This window comes from Emydura macquarii, unplaced genomic scaffold, assembly GCF_026122565.2.
Source record: "Emydura macquarii macquarii isolate MOO-44397 ecotype Brisbane River unplaced genomic scaffold, CSIRO-AGI_Emac_v2 contig_1483, whole genome shotgun sequence".
Taxonomy (NCBI): Eukaryota; Metazoa; Chordata; order Testudines; family Chelidae; genus Emydura; species Emydura macquarii.
This window is the reverse complement of record NW_027131620.1, coordinates 8638407-8657736: the sequence shown is the minus strand read 5'-3', so window position 1 is coordinate 8657736 and position 19330 is coordinate 8638407. Positions and strand designations below refer to the sequence as shown.

The window sequence follows — 19330 nt, the reverse complement described above, 5'->3', positions numbered from 1 at the left end:
TATGCTTCCTTTATGAAGTAACATATTTTCTGTTTTAAACAGACTACATTTCAAAAGTATCTAAAGTCATTTAAAAGAGCTTATTTTGGGACTTTTAGGCTCCTAAGTCGCTTAGGTGCTTTTAAAATAATAAAAAAAACCCACTAAAAATGTGTCTTTGGAGCACAGAAGGTTCCATATATAAAAATCTATGTACTACTTTAGAGTTGGGAAAAAGAAATAGGGAGTAATTTCCAGAGGGCCTGAGCACCCACAATGCCAGTTGAAGTCAATGGAAAGTACGAGTGCTTCAGAAAATCTAGCTCATGGTTCTCCAATCTGGAAAATTAGGGCCCTAGGTTCATAAAGACGCTGTAGAAGTAGGTCATCAGAAGATCAATAATACTGTTTACCTGTACTCTTAATTTTTCTGTCCTACATAAACGCTCTGGAGATTCCTGTTCACTCTCTGACTCTGAATTTGAGTAATCCTTATAACTTTTTTTTGCTAATGCTGCTGCTCTTCGAGGCAATTTTGGTCTGGTTGTCTGTTTTATTCTTTCATCAGTTTTTGCACTTAGTTTTTTACTAGCAGATACCTTTGGAAGAAATAATATTGATATAAGTTGAAGATTCTAACTACAAGAACTATGGAACAGAATGAATTGCAGGGCACCATGGTGTATATACCAGAAACCAGCTATTTTGAAAAAAAGGAAGCACAATATTAGCTTTAAAATTTTACATGTTTATTGTATAGAACATAGGGCCAATAATACCTCTGATGTAGTTCCGCTGACTTCAGTGGACTCACATCAGATATGAATTTAGCACGTAATCGTTAATGGTAGTTTAGCACTGGCCAAGACAAAACCTGAAAGGTTAACAAGATAAAGGATAATTACCCATTAAAAAGGTTCCCCCTTCCCCATTCTCCTGGATGGAAAGGATCAGAATATACTTATTGAACTGGACAACCTAGAAGTTCCATGTATTTGTAAGTGGAACAGATGAAAATGTAAGTTGTGATAACTGAAGGTTAATGATCTGCTAGGTGCTCTGAGTAAGAAAAAAGAATAGCCTAGAAAAGCAACAAGTCTCAGGGAGTGGAGGGTGGTTGTGTTTGTGAATGTTTGTCCATCCTTCTTCCTAGTCATGACATGGGATATAGGTTCTATAGGCCTGATACTCCAGTCCTGGCCCAGACTATATAAAAAAGGCTGAAGCTTATGACTGATGTGAAATATCCATAAAAATATAAACTCTCCATTTAATTTTGTATTACTAAATGCACACACAGAGCTACCACGTTTTTTTTCCATTTCTCACACTTTATATTAAGTGCATGCTTACAAATAGTTTATAAAGGCTTAATACATGGGCCACGCATTCACTCCCCCCTTTGGGGAGGCTAGTCCCCTGTTCCCCGCCCCTTCCATCCGAGGCCCTGCCCCCACTCCACTCTTGCTGGTTGGCCCACTGGCGCTCGGAGCAGCCCTGAACTCCGGCTGGCCCACCGACACCTGGGGAGCCCTGACCCTGGCCAGCCAGAGGAGCTCTGAGCCCTGCCGCAGGATGGCCTCCCAGCCTTCATTACCCTCCACCCATGGTGTGGGGGTCTCGGGGAAAGGGCAGAGCAGAGAGGGGGAAGAGGTGGGGCCACCATAGCCTAGGTGTCCGATGGCAGCTGTGCATCCCCTGGCCTATTATATCTGCCGCCCATGGCTTAATAATTAATAGAGGTTTTAATAGCCAGTTAATCAATTGTTATAAAGTCTAGCAGGTCAATAGATTGCTTTTAACCATGGCTTACAAACATCTATAATGTTGTCCACTAATGTGGTTGTAGCCATCTATACTCATGTCTGTAACATATTTATAACATCTTGTTATAATTTATTAATGATTTATAAGCTATTTATAAATCTAACCTCAAAATAAAGTATAACATTTTGATTTTATACTTAGTTTATAATTTTTCTAAATAATCTTACAAACAATTCAGAGGTATTATAATGCAGTGAATAATTCAGAGGCAAAAAAGCTATCTTAATGTAACCACTCATTGAAAAAGTGAATAACTTAAAAACAATGTTCTGTCTTGCTATTAACCAGTAACTAGTTATTACCAAAAAATGTATATAATGCCTTAGAGAACAAAGCGCAAGCACCAAAATGCCATAATCATCCCAACTCTCCGCTAGTATTATCAGGGAATAGGAATTATAACTGGTTCTGCTCTATTACTAAAGCAGTCAGAACCACTTTTAATAACTGTGAATTTTAAAGGATTTTGTTGAAAGTTAACAGTGCATTAATACAAATATTTTTAAAAAAAATATTTTTATAGTCAGTTAAAATAGATTTAAAATATCTATTAAAAATCAAGTTGCAATTTACTTTACCTTTTTATTTTTTGTTTTTTTCCCTTCCGATATATCCATCAGATGTGCAGGGTCAGGGAAGGTACCTACTGTTCAAATCAATGGCATTTAGAAAACAAACAATATAAAAGAAGAAATTAGCCATCTACAATTTTAGTTGTCAGAACAAGATATCATTTATATACCCATAGATCTATCTCAATGCATTAAATTGCCTTCAGATTACTATTCAGACAGTAGTATAGTTTAGCTAAAAAAAAATATTTTTGTCCAAAATAGACAATTTTTTCAAAGTTCACCTTCGCAATTGCTGAGGACAAGTACATTTCCAAGTCTATAGGTTATGGAAGATAGCAGAACACAAACATACTGTACACTGTAAGACAGATATGGCAATTTCCTGACATATCAGTGGGAGATCTTATTCAATTAAGTTTAAATATCTCTGAGGTCCATTGCATTTAATGTATTATTGTGGGCCAAGACTATATGTGTAACCTCTCAAGTGGGGAGAGGTGACAGATGTTAGACCCGGGGGTTCAAAGGATTATCTTGAACAATGTGCCAGACAAGAATGGACTTCTGGAAAGAATGGTTACTTACCTTGTAACTGTTGTTCTTCGAGATGTGTTGCTCATGTCCATTCCCAATTTAGGTATGTGCGCGCACGCCACATGCACTGGTGCTGGAAATTTTTCCCCTAGTGGTACCCATAGTGGCCCCTGAAGTGGCACGCATATGTGCCCGGATATAGGCGCTGCCAGCCCCCTCCCTCTCAGTTCCTTCTTGCCGACTGAGGGGAAGGAGGGTTAGTGTGGAATGGACATGAGCAACATCTCGAAGAACAACATTTACGAAGTAAGTAACTGTTCTTTCTTCGAGTGTTGCTCATGTCCATTCCCAATTTAGGTGACTCACCAGCAGTGTCCCTGGTGGCGGGCAGAAGTTCATGGACATGACACTTAAAGCACCGCTCCGCCGAAGCCAGCATCGTCCCAAGCTTGCTGCATTATAGCCTAGTGAGACGTGAAGGTATGTACCGATGACCAGGTAGAGGCTCTGCAGATGTGCTGTATTGGGACATGCGCTTGAAAGGCCACAGAAGATGCCTGTGCCCTTGTGGAGTGGGCTGTTAAAGATGCCGGAGGCGTACTCCAACGTATTCGTAACAAGCCCGGATGCAGGCTGTGATCCACTTTGAGATTCATTGCGAGGACACCGGAAATACTTTATTCTATCCACAACTGCGATGAAGAGTTATGTAGAGAGATGAAAGGGTTTGGTTCTGTCAATATAAGACACCAGTGCCCTTCTCAAGTCAAAGGTATGCAGATGCCTCTCCTCACTGGAGTTGTGAGGCTTAGGCTAGAAGACCGGCAGGAATATGTCCTGGCTAAGGTGAAAATGAGAGACCGCCTTTGGTAAAAAGGCCAGGTGCGGGCGTAGTTGGACCTTGTCCTTATAAAACACAGCATAGGAAGGCTCTGAGGTTAATGCCCTGATGTCCGAAACCTGCCTTGTGGATGTAATAGCCACCAGTAACATGACCTTCCAGGATAGGTGCGTAAGGGAACATGAGGCTAGGGGCTCAAAAGGAGGCCCAGTGAATCCAGAGGGGACCAAATTCAGATCCCATTGGGGAGAGGGATCTCGCGTTAGTGGGAAGAGCCTTTCCAAGTCCTTAAGAAATCTGGCTGTCATTTTGTGCGAGAAAATTGTCCTACCATCCACCAGAGGGTAGAAAGCGGATATGGCCGCTACATGGACCTTAGTGGACGAGAAGGCCAAAACTCCCTGCTTTAAGTGGAGCAGGTGGTCCAAGATCGTTATGATTGATGCCTCTATTGGGGAAATACCTTGCTCAGCTGCCCAGCAGGTGAAGTGTTTCCACTTAGTCCAGTAAAGCTGATCTGGTGGACGGCTTTCTGCTCTCTAAAAGGATCCGTTGGACTTGGGTTGAGCAGGCTTGCTCCTCCCGACTCAGTCACAGAGCATCCATGCCGTCAGGTATAAGGAGGCCAGCTCCGGATGGAGCAAGCGACCTTGATGGTGGGACAAGAGGTCCAATCGTGACGGAAGCATCCATTGCCTGGGCCCTGCCAATTTGAATAGCATCCTGAACCAATGCTGTCGGGGCCACGCTGGGGCCATTAAGATGACCCATGCTTTGTCCCTCTTCACCTTTAGAAGAACTTTGTGAATTAAAGGTATTGGCAGGAAGGCATACATTAGACTCCCTGACCAAGAGAGGAAAAAGGCATCAGTTAATGAGCCTTCGCTGAGCCCTGGGCGGGAACAGAACTGATTGCATTTCCTGTTGTCTCTGGTGGCGAAGAGGTGCACTCGGGGATTGCCCCACCTCTGGAAGATGTGAGCGTCCACCTCTGGATGGAGGGACCAAACGTGGTGAGAGCAAAAAGACCTGCTGAGCGGTCTGCTAAAGAGCTGCTGATCCCCAGGAGATGCACCGCTTTCCAAGTGAATGCTGTGACTGATACAAAATATAAATTTATGGCCATAAATGTATGGCCTCCCAGCACAATACTGGGGACTGGGCCCCACTCTGTTTGTTGATATAGTATACGTATTATCCGTGAGTCTGTTGATATAGTCTGATATAGTGTTTATATAATTGATGTAGTATACATATTGTCCATGATTACCTGCACTACCCTGCTGGAGAGATGTGGTAGGAAAACTGCACAGGCTAGGTGAATTGCCCTGAGTTCCCTGATATTGACGTGTAACGTCAGTTTCTTTGTAGCCCATGTGCCCTGGGTTCTTAGGGATCAGAGACACCGACAGCTGGGGCCCGTCAAAGGATATTCCTGAGAGCACTTGGTGGGGTCTCATCCACTACACCAGAGAGAGATGAGTATTTGGGGAGGGACCATTTGTATCCTGTCCAGGTGATGTCTGGCTGGTGAGTATACTGACACCAGCCACATCTGGAGGGGCCTGAGTTGCAGTCTGGCATGCCGAACCACGTAAGTGCAGGCTACCATGTGGCCCAGGAAGCTAAGGCATACCCTTGCTGTAGTATGCAGGGTAGAGGGGGGCTGAAATGCAGGCTATAAACTCTGACATTGCCAGGAACCTTCCCTCCAGAAGGAACGTTCTGGCCTTGGTGGAGTCCAGGACCGCCCTGATAAACTCTGTCCTTTGTACTGGGACTAAAGTTGATTTGTGCTCATTTATTAGGAGGCCCAGCGCTTGACAAGCATTCCGGATAGTCGCGATGCTGTCCTGAGCTTGACACTTTGAGCCAATCGTCTAGGTAAGGAAAAACCTGCACCCCTCTCCTCTGGAGGTAGGCTGCCACCACCAACATGCATTTGGTGAAGACCCTTGGTGCAGTTGAGAGGCCAAATGGAAGCACCATGAATTGATGACGACGATCTCTACCACAAACCGCAGGAACCTTCTGTGACCCAGGAAAATTGAGATGTGTAAACAGACAACCTTTAAATCAAGGGCAGTATATTAGTCGCCAGGATCCAGCAAAGAAATAATGGTGGCTAGGGAAATCACATGAAACTTTAGCCTTCTGAGGTATTTGTTGAGGTTCCTTAAGTCCAGGATAGGCCCCAGTCCTCCCTTTGCTTTTGGAATCAGGAAATAATGGGAGTAAAACTCTCGTCCCCATAGGTCTTGGGGAACCTCTTCCACTGCACGCACCTGCAAGAGTGCTTGCACCTTTCTGTGCAAGGAGTTGCTCGTGACAGAGGTTCCTGAAGAGGGATGGGGAAGGAAGGTGGTAGTGAGGCAAACTGGTGGGTGTAACTGCTTGCCACTGTGCTGAGTACCCAACGGTCCGATGTTATGGTAGCCCAGGCTGTGAGAAAAGGGGTTAAATGAGAAAAGAACAGTAGGGAGGTTGGATCCGTGGTTAAAATTGGTAGGTTGCCCTTGGGCGCACCTTCAAAAGGTCTGCTTTCCGCCTCGGTTATGGTAGCTGCAGCCTGGTTGTGGGGTGGTGGATGATGAGCAGCCCTGCTGTCTTTTATATCCTTTACTGTAGGAGTCGCTGCAGGAATGGCCTCCAAACCGAGGCTGATGCTGAGGCTTGAAGTGCCTCCTGGATGACGACAGGGTATATAAGCCAAGGGACCACAGGGTTGCCCTTGAGTCCTCTATGCCATGCAGCCTAGAATCTATCTGTTCAGCAAAGAGGGGCATGCCATCAAAGGGGAGGTCCTGGATCGACAGAAGGTCCAATGATTGCAGCCATGAAGCCCTTTTCATTGACACCGCTGATGCCATGGTCCTGGCTGCAGAGTCCGCTGCATTGGAGGCTGCTTGCAGTGATGCCCTGGCTACTGTTCTCCCTTCCCCCAAAATGGCTTTGAACTCTTGTTTGGAGGAGTGCAACACTGACCTGCGAACTTTTCTAGCAACTGCCAGATATTAAAGTAGTACCTGCCCAGCAGCACCTGTTGGTTTGCTACTTGTAGCTGTAGGCTACCAGTGGAATAAATTTTCCATCCGAATAAGTCCAGCCTTTTCACTTCTTTATTTTTAGGTCTTGAGCTCACCTTACCCTATCTGTCCCTTTCATTGGCAGCAGTGACTACCAGTGATCCTGGGGAAAAGTGGGTGTATAGGTATTCGAAAGCCTTTGCTGATACATAGTATTTCTTTTCTGCCCTCTTTGACATGGGGGGCAAGGAGGCCGGGGTTTTGTCCAGGGTTTGCTTTGGCAAGCTTAACCACTCCTTCATGAACAGGGAGGGCCACTCTACTGGGCATTACTGACACCAGGATCCCAAACAGCTTGTCCACAAGCTCATCCAACTCCTCTATTTTGAGGCCCAGATTAGATGCCACCCTTTTTAAAAGGTCTTGATGGGACCTGAAGCCATCCAGCGGCACCGCTAATGAAGGTCCAGTTACTGCCTCGTCCGGCGATGACGAGGAAGAGGCTGGTAGCTGAGGTGGAGGAGGGTCTGCTGCTCTGGCTCGGGTAATTCCCCCCAGATTCAATGTAGGTGACCCTTCCTGGTCAGATTCTGTAACCAGGTGTGGTGCCGAGTTCTGGGGAATAGAGGCCCTCAGTACCGAGGCCCCTCTTTCGGAATCGGCCCATGGGAACCCAGTGGAAAATCCCCACAGTAAGGACATGGTCTGGGCCACTGTCCTTGTGGCCACGCCCCTATTGGTGGCATTGTCAAGAAGTCAAGTGCTAGGGCAGAGGCCTGCCTCATCTGAATCTCTTCCTCACTTTCTGAGGATGAGGCGTCGCTGTCTGACAGCCAAGGCAGTGCTGATTCTGAGTATCTCCTGGTGCCGTATGGAGAGTGGCGGTGTTCCAGCACTGGCGAACAGCACAGAGAGCCTGAGCATTGGGCGTGACAGGAACGGCTCTTGTTCTTGGGTTTCTTGTAAGGACTAGGAGAGCGGGGTCGAGACCCCGGGGAAACATGCTAGGAGTCTGGCAATCTGCACCATTCCGAGGTCCAGTATTGATGCTCTGCTGGTTGGAGTCAGTTGTCTGGGGACCGGTGGCGAGGATCTGGTCAGTTGCTATCTTGACCTGGAGAGCATGGTCTCATATCAGGGAATCGACTACACACCGGGGAACAAGTGCCTGGAAGACAGGGATTGCTGTGTGGATCTGTTAGCTTGCTTGCCCTTTGATAGGGTACTCCACAGCAATGGTGTTGAGTCTCGGTGTGGCAGCCTGCTGTCCCTGGGCGTCAGCAGCACAGGCATTGCCAGGAGTTCTTTCATTGCTTGAAAGGCCTCCAGGGTCGATGGCATCAACAGGTGGAGAGGCCCTTTACCACTATTGGGAATCTGTGGGGGGCCCAGTGCTGGGGTCAAAGCTCACAGCGGCGAGGGACCCCTTGAAGGTAGGGGAGGGGTTGGCAGCCCGATGTGGGTCTCGCCTGGTCTCCCATATCTTTCTAAGTTTTATCCGCTGGTGCATGCCCTCGCTCGGCGCGCATCTTCTTTGACCTCTTTTTCAGTACCAGGGATGGTGATCAGTGCCGAGAAGACGAAGAGGGTGCCGGAAGGGTATTGCATGCTGAGTCTACCGTGCTTGGTGCTGAGTCTGATCTGCCCGGCTCCGACACCGGTCTGAGTGCTGACTCTAGAAGGATGGCCTTAAACTGAATATCCCGGTCCTTTTTAGTCCGGGAGTGAAAATTTTTGCAGATTTTGCATTTCTTACAGACGTGAGCTTCCCCTAGACACTTCAGGCAACTTTGATGCAGATCACTCCTTGGCAAGGCTTCTTACATGAAGCGCAGGGTTTAAATCCTGGGGAATGGGGCATGTCCCGATCTGGGACTCTACCAATTACAATACTATTACTAACTACTATTAACAACTAATTATACACACAAGAACAATAACAAAAACGACTAGATTTGAGGAAAGAACTTGAGAGCAAGAGACGTTCCACACCGTCACTGGTGGTAAGAAGAAACTGTGGGGTGGAGGAGGACAGCAGCACCTATATGTGGGCGTATATGTGCGGCGCTGCAGAGGGTGCTAGAGCCGGCCACTACGGGTACCACTAGGGAAAAAATTTCCAGCACTGATACATGAAGTGTGCGCACACACCTAAATTGGGAATGGACATGAGCAAGCACACGAAGAAGAACAAAACGTGTTAAGTGGTTTTCCTAGGGAATATCTAAGGGGAGGTGAATGCAAATTATCCACCTCCAGTTATGCAAAAATTCAGCCTTTTGAAGCTACACCCTGAGGAATGAGCCATCGTCTGCTGATCACCTGTTACATGAGGCCAAGATCAAAGTCCCAAGCTGTACATAGGAAAGACTGACCTATTCATGATTGCTCTGATTCTGAATCTGAGACAGTTATGTACTTGTAACCACAGGAAAACCCAGTTGCAGATTTTAAGGACTGGCACCTATCAGAGCCCAAGGCTGGAGATGGGTGACCTCTGGCAAGCTTTTTAGCATACATGTCTTTTATTGTTTTTAATATGTTTTCTCTGTAATGCTTTCAACTGAAGAATAAATGTGCTTGCTTATGAAGAGTTGTGCGGTAACTTATAACTGCAGGCAATACAATGGGCACATCCTGTGGAAATAAAGCATAGTGCAGGTGCTAGCCTTTTAGGCAGTCTGGATTGCTGGGAATATCACAGAGTAGGCAGAGAACTGTGCAGCCTTTAAAGATCCCTTGGTCAGGAGAAAGAGAACGTGGGTCTCTGCCCAAGCGAGGTGATAGGTGAGAAGCAGGAGTCTAAAGTGGCTGCCCTCAAGGGTCCACGGAGAGGGAATACAAGTGTAGTTACCATGAACTGTAACACACTGCAACACAGCATTCATTATGCATATAATTAAAATAGAATTAAAAGCAAATATAATCAAATAATTTTAAAACTATTTATAAGCAAGTGAAACACAGTCCCTAAATGTACAATCTGTTCAATAATTAGTTTCTTACTTGGTTCTATACTTTTAGATTTCTTCAGGTTTTTAGTTCTGCTGTAGTCTATTAGTTGGGGTTTAGGTTTTCTGTTAGACTCTCGTAGCCAACTGATATCTGTCTTACTGTCATCACCTCTGTATTCTGTGTCAGTGTCACTAAAGAGATGCTTCTTGTTTTTATTAGTTCTATTCTATAAAACAAACAAAAATGCTTACAGGTCATTTATTTCTGTTTAGATTTGTAATACAGTTTTTATCTGAATGTATGTGGTATTTCTAGAGATAAGAAGCAATTTGAGCTACAAAATCTAAGTCTCAAGGCTTATCTTTACAAGGGTTCACTGTATTTAATTCCATAACTTCAGGCTGCTTTAAGTTACATCAAGGGGCAGTTCAACCTCCATTCAAACAAAGGACGATGGGAGTGGAAAGATGGCTTAGAGTTTATAATTCTTTGTATTATTTTAAGGAAAAGAAATGGTCATTTTCCATGTTGAAAATTTGGTCTTTTTAAAATGAGCTTCCCCGAGTTTAAGAAACTTACTTTATCTACTTTTTTCTGGATGGTACTTTTGCTTCCATCAGGATTCCTTAAACCAAGAGATATTTACATTAATAAATACATCTAAAGCTGAAGACATCTGATAGGGTTATTGTCATCTTTCCTGCTATTGGTATGTATGTGTGTGGGAAGGGAATTATGAGGCTGTGACATGCTGTACCCCATGTATACCCTTATAGTGTGATTTGTATATCATTTATGTTCACCCTTAGAGTGTAACTGTGTATTGTTTGATGCTACTATAACAAAAATGTTCAGTATGCCATGAGCATTCCAAAAACATCTCACATGGCATACATGCATCAGACAATACACAGTTACACTGTAAGGATGAACATGAATGATATACAAATCACACCATAAGAGTGTACATGGAGTACAGCGTGCCACAGAGACACATGCACTAGATCTATTTTTGGCAAGTTTGGAGACCACAGTTCACTTTAAAACCTAATGTGGCAGCCTCTTAGTTTGAGGCAAACAGGGACACAAAACAACTAGAATTATTTTTTTGCAGAATGATCTCTGCTAATATGAGGATAACACACTGCAACCATTAGGTTGCCTCCCCAGAATGCTCCATGAGGAAGCTCTTTTCAATAGGAAACACCATATACTAAACTAGTAATCTGATGACAATGAAATGATTAGGGAGAAATTTGCCAAAGGAAAACAGTAAAAACAAACAAACAAAAACCACCCCAACAAAATGCAGCTGAGGAAGCCATTGGAGCTATCTTTACCTACTGAAGAAAGAAAAATAAATGATGAGGTTAAGCCAGCCCACTTTATAGGGAAAGTGAGACTACCAGCATGTTTTTTTCCTGTCTATTATCCTGCACCTACTCTCTTGATTGGCATAGGGGGATGTTGGAGAATGCAAACAAAACTATTCATTATGACCATCCTTAAGGAAAAATAATTTTTTCAGATTATTTTCTTCTACCACCATTGCCCACAAGTGAAATACAATGTAATATGCTTACATTTTTTCTGTCAGATCTGTACTAGCTTTCAGTTCAGTAACATGTAATTCTTGGATCTAAAATGTAAGTACAAATAAATGTGAAATAACTGCAAATTTATCTTCATGATATATATAAAATACATTAGTTATGCATGCAAAGAGTAACACTGAACCTTTTTCCCCAATACAAAATTTCTTGTTTGCGATAATTTACAGTGGTTAATTTACACCTTAGAGAATATGTCACATCATATACTTGAATGTTTTTGTGCAAACATCCCAGATTTCACATAAATCATGTTACTCTTTTTATAGGCATATTTTTAAACTTTTTCTAAAGTGTTATACATTGGCCTATTCTCCACTTTGCACTTGGAACGGTTTCAGATGTGTGGCTCGTATGTTACTACATAATAGTTTCTGCTAAAGACAGGACTGGTAGGTGAGTGGAAAAGCTAGAGGATGGAGCTGCCATATTCCATGGAACTGAGAGCTAGTTTCCATGAATTTCCTCTTTTTTTCCCTTTCAAAAGGCTCAGAGCTTGCCTAAACCTACAGAATACAGTCAGAGGAGGAGGTGGTGCTCCCCCTTATAACTTTCAGTCCATTGTTTAAAAAGTATTCACCTGGCATGTGGGAGACCCAGGTTTAATTCCCCACCTCTGCCTGATGTGAAGCAAAGACTTGAACCTATGTCTTCCACCTTCTATGTAAATGCCCTAACCACTATGCTATTGGATATTCTGAGGTGAGTCTTTCTCAGGACTTGTCCTCACTGCCCTACAATTTGGTCTACAAGGGTGTGAACAGCAGTGCGCACCACAGTGGTGTGCTGTAACTCCCTCAGGTGGATGCTGCAGGCGCAAACTAAAAGGTTCCTAGTTTGTATTAACGTAGACTACTGGAATCTTACTCCAAGCTTTATTGTAGGTTCATCAAATCCACTTAAGTTAAAATTGTAGACATCATCCCTGTCAAAACAGATACAGATAAAGCTTTAGTTAGCGAATCAAGGAACAATCTTAACATAATTGGATAATTAAAACATTTTCAAACAAAATTACTAGATACTTACACAATCTGACCTGTAGTTATATTAAGCACAGCTGTAGTTTTTACGTTTCTAAAACTTCTATTCTGAACTTTTACCTATACATACAAGAAGAGTTACACAGGTCTTATATTCAAAATATATTCATATATAGTCATCAATATATAAACAAATTCTTCAACAGAAGCATGGGTGATAAATTAGTTGCTTTTGAATCTAAATCTCACAACTCACAATATTTAAATATGGTATTAGAGGTCAGAGGCTGCTGGAAGTAAAATATTTTGAGATGTAAAACACAAGTCCTCATCATCTGTGGCCCTTAAAAATCTCATGGTACTTTTCCCAAAAATAACCGTGTTGGTTTCTGTACCATGGTCAAACTCCATTTCAGTAATGTGTTTTCCTACCTATTCTTATATATTTTGATCTGGATAAAGTATTCTTAATTGTATTTTCTAAACTACTGTATAGTGTTGCAATGCATATCATAGAAGAATGAACTTCAGCCATAAATTAAATGATCCTATTATATACTATGTTAAGGGCTTGTCTGCATAAATATTTAGTTCACGGTAAGTAGAGTGTGCATTTACTCTGCACTAGAGCCTGCTGCATACTAACTGTCTATGAAGACTCTACTGATGCACACTAACCATTCTTTAGTGAGCTTTGATCATCCCCTTTTCAAAACAAGGTAGATTAAAACACATTAAGAAATTTTTAGTGCATGTCCTCCGGGACACACGGTTACTGTGCAGCAGACTATTGTGAGGTTTGCCATGAACTGAATGTTCATGTACATATGCACGTAGAAATTCGTTTGTAAAATTTATCATGAGTTCTGAGAATTCTAGCTGATAAGTGTTATATAAATATCAGTCACGGTAACATTAAGGAACAATTTTAAGCATTATTGAATAGATATAAAAACACACCCACACATGAGCTGAAACGGCTGTGAAGAGATAAGGTGAGTAGGTGCTGCAATGTACCAGTTTTGGATGTGATGTTAAAATTATGGTGCCACGTCAGTCACTCTTGGATATCCAGATGGAGATACAAATTAAATAGCCCATGATCATTTTCAAAAATGACTGGGAATAAACATTGTTTAACCTAACAGTCCTTTCTAAATAAGAGAGATCTCATATTCCGGAATGTTTGTGAACTATTGTGGAGCATCTATCAGCTGCCATGTTTTTGTATCATTTTACGCATCATTGCTTTCTAAAGTACATTGGGATATTTCAAGTATGAAAAATGCTATGATGAACAAGATTTTGTTGTAGATTATATCAATTTTCAGGTGAAATTTCTATATATGAAAAAAATATATATAGTAAACATACCTTATTGGCTTTGAAATCAGACTTACTTAAATATGACCTAAAAAAATATTTATCAAATATCATCAAATGCATACCAAAAATGTTTTCCATACATCACTAATAAAGTCCCATTGACTGTCAATAATACTTAGGGTAAAATTTTTAAACTGTAAACGATTTAGGAATCTAAGAGTAAAATTTTAAGGCTGCCTAAGTGTCAGATTTTTAAAGGCATTTAAGTGCCTAGATACACATAGGGGCCTAGAGGGATTTTCAGACATGGCTAGGTGCCAGACTTCCATTGGTTTCAGTGTGTTAGGCTCTTTTAAAATGTTTACTCACGTCACTATTCTTTGTGTAGGTTTGCTGCACTAGAAACAAAGGGTTCAATTTTCTCCAAGTGTAAAATGATTCAGTAGTGGGGAGCTACGCTCATTTACAGTGGCAAAAAATTTGTGTCTGAATCCTTCGTCTCCAAGCAGCAACATCTGCACCCCCAACATACAGAGATAGGTAGTGCTGAAAATCTGTGTAGTCACAGAACCAATAGCTATACTTCCCAACCCCCAAAATTCCTTCCACTCTTGTTGGAGCTCCCAGAATTCTCCATTTCTGCACAGCAGAACTGAACCAATTCCAGGAAGTGCTGCGCAACAACTGCCTGCAAACAAAGAGTAGTTAGTGAACTAAGCTATAAACCTGGAACTGCCAAATACCACGAGTTCCGATACAAGCATTACTTCAAGTTATTTTGTTTGACTATTTTCATTTTTTGAAATATTTTTCATAACCAATTTTACAACATATATTGATGCATTTGTTCATAGTTAGAAAAATATAACAATTATTATTTAAATTGTGATTTATGACCTGATTCTCAAAGATACTGAGCAAGAACTCCTCCCACTAAGTCAATTGAAGATACAGGTGTTAAGCATCTCTAAATATCAGACCTTTAGGTGATGAAATTTACATACAACCAAATAATTGTAGTCTTTAAAGGAACTCTGAGAGTCACAGTTCCCCTGCTAGTGTTCTAAAATAGCTGCACAGACAGCACTTTTGAAGCTGCAGCTCAGGATCTGTCTATACAGCTATAGAGTGCTAGAGCAAGCCCCAGTCTGTCAACCAGGGCTGAGATGCTCGCTCCTGCTCACTCAAAAATCCTTACTCACAAACTGGGAGTAGCAGCCTACTGGAGCTTGTCCTCCACCTTCTCACACAGATTTATGATTTAGATAAACCCAAGTAGGCTGCAGAAGGGCTTTCTGTTCTCTTACTTCTTTGCAAGTGCACAACGAAGTAAGTTACAATCAGGCCATTCAAACTATTATAAGAAAATAATGTATACCATACCTGTTATTAGCTAAAACTTCTCTTGCACGTTCAATATCATCCTTTTGTTTGTATCTGTCACTGATTTTACTTATTATTAATTCGGTTGTTTCAGCGATTTCTTTAGATTTTGCATTCTGTAACAACAGACTTTATAAATAGTCTGTTAACTTTGCCAGTAAACTTTGTTCAATAAAAAGGGCAGAGCTGCGGCTGGGGTACAAAGACTCCATGCAGCTGGCACTTGGCACCCATGGATCCCTCACGATTCATTAGGCTTGAGGGCAGCTTTTCCATAGAGAAAAAATCATACACCTCTGTTTGAACAATGAAAGGAAGCCTTCACAGAAATTTCCCCACAAAATGACCACAGCTTTTGATGCAAGTGGCAACAGTCTGGACATTTTTATCAGTAGACCAGCTCAAAGTAATAAGCACTTGCTCATAAGTGTTTGAAGAATAGGATCTTTAGTTATTTCGTATTGTTCTTATTACCAAAAGGTCCTAAAAAGAATCACATTAAGACCCACAGAAACATTTAAGGGACAATATTTAAAATCCTGTCTCTGACCCGCTATTTAATTAGGGTTGGGCATGCACTGGGTTGTTTCATCAGGGATCTTGTTTTAAACTGTAACGTTCACAGAACAAAGGACTAGTTCACATTTTTTAAACAAGGAACCCCCTGAAATCAAAATAGATGAATAAATATTTTAAAATTTCAGCAGAAAACACATAAAAATGAGTTACATTTGAAAATATGGTAGACCCCTTATTCTTCTGTGTTAGTGTAAACCAAATGATGAACAAGTAGAATTAAAAATATGCTAATAAAGACTATATTGAAATACTGAAAACACTGACACTTCATCATTCCCTTAATTACTAAGTCAGAGGAAACAAGATGAGAATCTATCACCTTCTCAGATTTTTTATGATTTGTTGTCCCTTTTCTAAAAGAAATATCAATTTCCTCCTTAGAATCTCCGGCCAACACTGATTTTGTGGAATATATCAGAGATTTTTCAGTCATTTTAGTTGGATGAGCTGACTTAAAAGATGTTTCAGATGTAGTGGGAACTTCTTTTGCCTCCGTACTTAGTATTTTCTGTTCTAAATGCTTAGAACTGTTTAGTGTTTGTCTTCTGTGTATTGTGCAGTTTTCTTCTGTTTTTTTGGTTTCATTTAGATGCTTCTCCGCTATTTTTCTACTCTGAGCTTGTCGTTTTGGAGAAGTACTTTCAAATATTGAATAGAAAGCTTTTTGTTTGGCAGCTCTTTCACTGAGAACAGGAACTAATACAAACAAGAAAACAAAATCTTTTTAAGATAAAAACTTATAAAATTTGTTTTGAATATAAAAAACTTAATTTGCCATTCACAAATATTTATTACTAACAGGGCATAAGCTTAACCTTGTTGAAATGTGTGTCCTGATGATATACTTCTCTTCTGCTTGTCACACTTTGTTATAAGCATCTCAGATACAGAGCATGTCTGTTTTTTCCAGATTTTATTTTCATCAGCAGAACTTTCCAAAAGACCAGGCAATCTATAAAAACAATCCTATTTTATTTACACTAAATTGCAGAAATTTGGTCATTATTGCTTAATTTAACAGATTTAGGTCAGAAAAATATTTTACAAACAAAAATACTGCTAGTTAATAAATGTTAATATCATAGACATGTAGGGCTGAAAGAGATCTCTGGAAATCTTCTAGTCTATTCCACCATGCTGAGGCAGGATTAAGTATACCAAGACCATCTTGACAGGTGTTTGTTTAAACTGTTCTTAAAAACCTCCAATGAGGGAGATCGCAGAACCTTTCTAGGTAGATTTCCAGTGTTTTACTATCCTTAGAATCTAAAAGCTTTGCCTAATTATCTAACCTCAATCTCCCTTGCTGCAAACTATGCTGATTACTTCTTGTCCTATCCTTGTTGAATATGGAGAATAATTCATCACCATTCTCCATATAACAAGCTTTTACATATCTGTAGGTATATATGTATTTTGCATACACACTATATCAATTTCATTTCATTTTTTAAAATTCACCAACATTCAAAGACTGTGCATGGCTCTGGAGACTGGCTGAGCCTGCTGTATGTTTATGGGAATTAAGGTCAGGTGAAATTTTTACTATCATTAATTACACGTTCTTTAAATCTACATGGATAAATCTACACAGCCCATGGCAGGAGCCTCACAGCCCAGATCAATGGACTCAGGCTTGTGGTAGCACTCCATAAATAACAGTGTAAAGAGAACTCTGAAGTTGCATCTCAGGCTGGAGCTCAGGCTCTGCAACCCACCCCTCTTCCTAGGCTTCAGAGCCCGAGCTCCAGCCCAAGATGCAACTTTCAAGTGCTCTCTACAGTTATTTCTAGGGCAGTAGTGTGAGCCCCACAAGCCCAAATATGTTGACCTGGGCAGTGTAGATGAACTGTATGTCATTTATTTTAATGTCCAGTTTAAAGTAAAATAATTACACCAATTGTTCTTTGTTTAATATTAATTACTAGACCATGATGAACACTCCTGCTTTGACCCTATTCCATTTTCATGATTATTAAAGAATGGAAAATATAAAATGGTGAGTGCACTTAAAAGTTCCAGTATGGCAAAACTTTATTCATGGGAGTAGTCTTCTTAAATGAATGAGTAAGGGTTTGCAGGATTGGGCCAATAATTTTAGGGGGAAAAAAAGAAGAAAAGTGTAATAAAAACTGACTGGTCTTTTAACCAACAGTTCCTAAATATTGGTATCAGGGAAGAAAATATATCCAAATTCTACTTCTCATTGTGTTCATGTATCAAAATCTCAGCAACACTATGTTTTTGGCAATACTTGCACATATTGCCTCAAAAGTAGTCATCTTATTATTATTTTTTTTAAATAAAACAGTTATTTAGGGTTGTTTTCTAATACTTACAAAGGTTCGTCATTTCTCCCTACAGGCTGAGAATCAGGAACAATATCTAACAGTTCATCTAAATGAAACATATATTAAATTTGATATTAAACATTAATTTTCTCACTTTCTTTTGTAAATATGAAAACAGAATGATTTAAAAGGAGCATTGTCAAAATTTGCAAAAATACTTACCTAACATTTGTTTTTGGCTGGTCTCACTGTCTGCCTCATTTTGTATCATTTCCAAAACTTTTTCAGCTGGTATATGCTATAAGTACGGTAGGAAATTACAAACATTATATTGGCATGGAGATATACCTTGTTACATACAAAAATATTTTATTTCCAAATAGAATGTGAACTTTTTAGAAAATAATGGCTCCCAAAACCTTTTCAGATAGTTTTCCCTCATTTCTTATTCTTGTTTTGCTGGTATTCTGCTGAGTCTCACAAAATGCACTGTCCAGTACAGAGTCCTCTCTACCCTAAAAAGCAAAAGTTAATAATGTTAAGTAAGGAAGTAATTTTACTCTTCAAAACTAAGTTTTGGAAAAATATCTGAACTACATTTTTGTGACTCTTACAAAATGTTTTTCATATAGTGTAGTTCTACCCTGAAAAATTGTTTTGGAACCCCACAATATCATTTTTACATATTAATTGTGTCAATCATTTCCATATGACATTTGCCTGAATTGCAAATAAAAAGGATGTTTTTCCATCTGCAAGCCCACAAACTCAACATGGTTCTGACAGTCAAACAGATCTTTTGATCTCACGCCAGTAAGAGAGATTCTTCAGGGCAAATTATATCCTGAGCTACACCTGTGCAAATTCAGTGTCTTCAGGTTAAATACTCAGTGACAACTGTGCCCTGAGTGCCTGATCCAAAGCGCAATGAAGTAAACAGGAATGCTTCCATTGACTTCAATGGGCTTTGAGTCAGGACCTTGGTTTGCAGAAATGTCAATGATACCATCATTTGAAGACAATGGCATTTCACAGATGTAGATGGTAGTATTGATTACTCCTTAACATATTTTATAATGACCGTGGAACTTTAATAAAGTTGAACAGTTCAAGGGATGGTTTTCAAAAGAGTTAAGTGCACAATTAAATTACATGCACAAAATATGCTCATGCAAATTTAGTGATTGTGTATAGAAACAACTATCTGCAACTATCTGATTTGCCCAAACATCTGTGTAATTGTGTTCGCACAGAGAGTAGGTACAGTCAGTCTTTAGGAATAAAATGCAGATCTTAGTATAATTTTACAGAGGCAAGGTGGGTGAGGTATTATCTCATGCAACTTGTCTCTATATCTTGGGACCAACACAGATACAACAACTGCAAACATGATTTTATAGGTATCCTTGTTTGCCAATAGG

General features: G+C 40.7%; 1 protein-coding gene across 11 annotated transcripts in view; it reads right to left on the bottom strand.

Moving 5' to 3' along the window:
- Positions 1–19330, bottom strand: part of SYCP2 (synaptonemal complex protein 2) — a 67442-nt gene that overhangs the window by 18268 nt on the left and 29844 nt on the right. For 8 of the 11 annotated variants that reach the window (XR_010920980.1, XR_010920979.1, XR_010920982.1 and 5 more), the window contains 14 exons: positions 18329–18424; positions 18132–18207; positions 17958–18015; positions 16434–16570; positions 15938–16314; positions 15040–15155; positions 13705–13741; positions 12377–12450; positions 12215–12272; positions 11321–11376; positions 10317–10362; positions 9789–9963; positions 2385–2452; positions 393–578 (listed from right to left, as the gene is read on the bottom strand). Coding sequence is in view for 7 of the 11 variants with exons in the window: in XM_067554146.1 (XP_067410247.1) it covers positions 393–578; positions 2385–2452; positions 9789–9963; positions 10317–10362; positions 11321–11376; positions 12215–12272; positions 12377–12450; positions 13705–13741; positions 15040–15155; positions 15938–16314; positions 16434–16570; positions 17958–18015; positions 18132–18207; positions 18329–18424 (1560 nt within the window). In the remaining 4 variants the exon portion in view is untranslated. The remainder of the gene's footprint in view (positions 1–392; positions 579–2384; positions 2453–9788; positions 9964–10316; positions 10363–11320; positions 11377–12214; positions 12273–12376; positions 12451–13704; positions 13742–15039; positions 15156–15937; positions 16315–16433; positions 16571–17957; positions 18016–18131; positions 18208–18328; positions 18425–19330) is intronic. The other 3 variants (XM_067554142.1, XM_067554140.1, XM_067554141.1) reach the window with 3 other exon arrangements.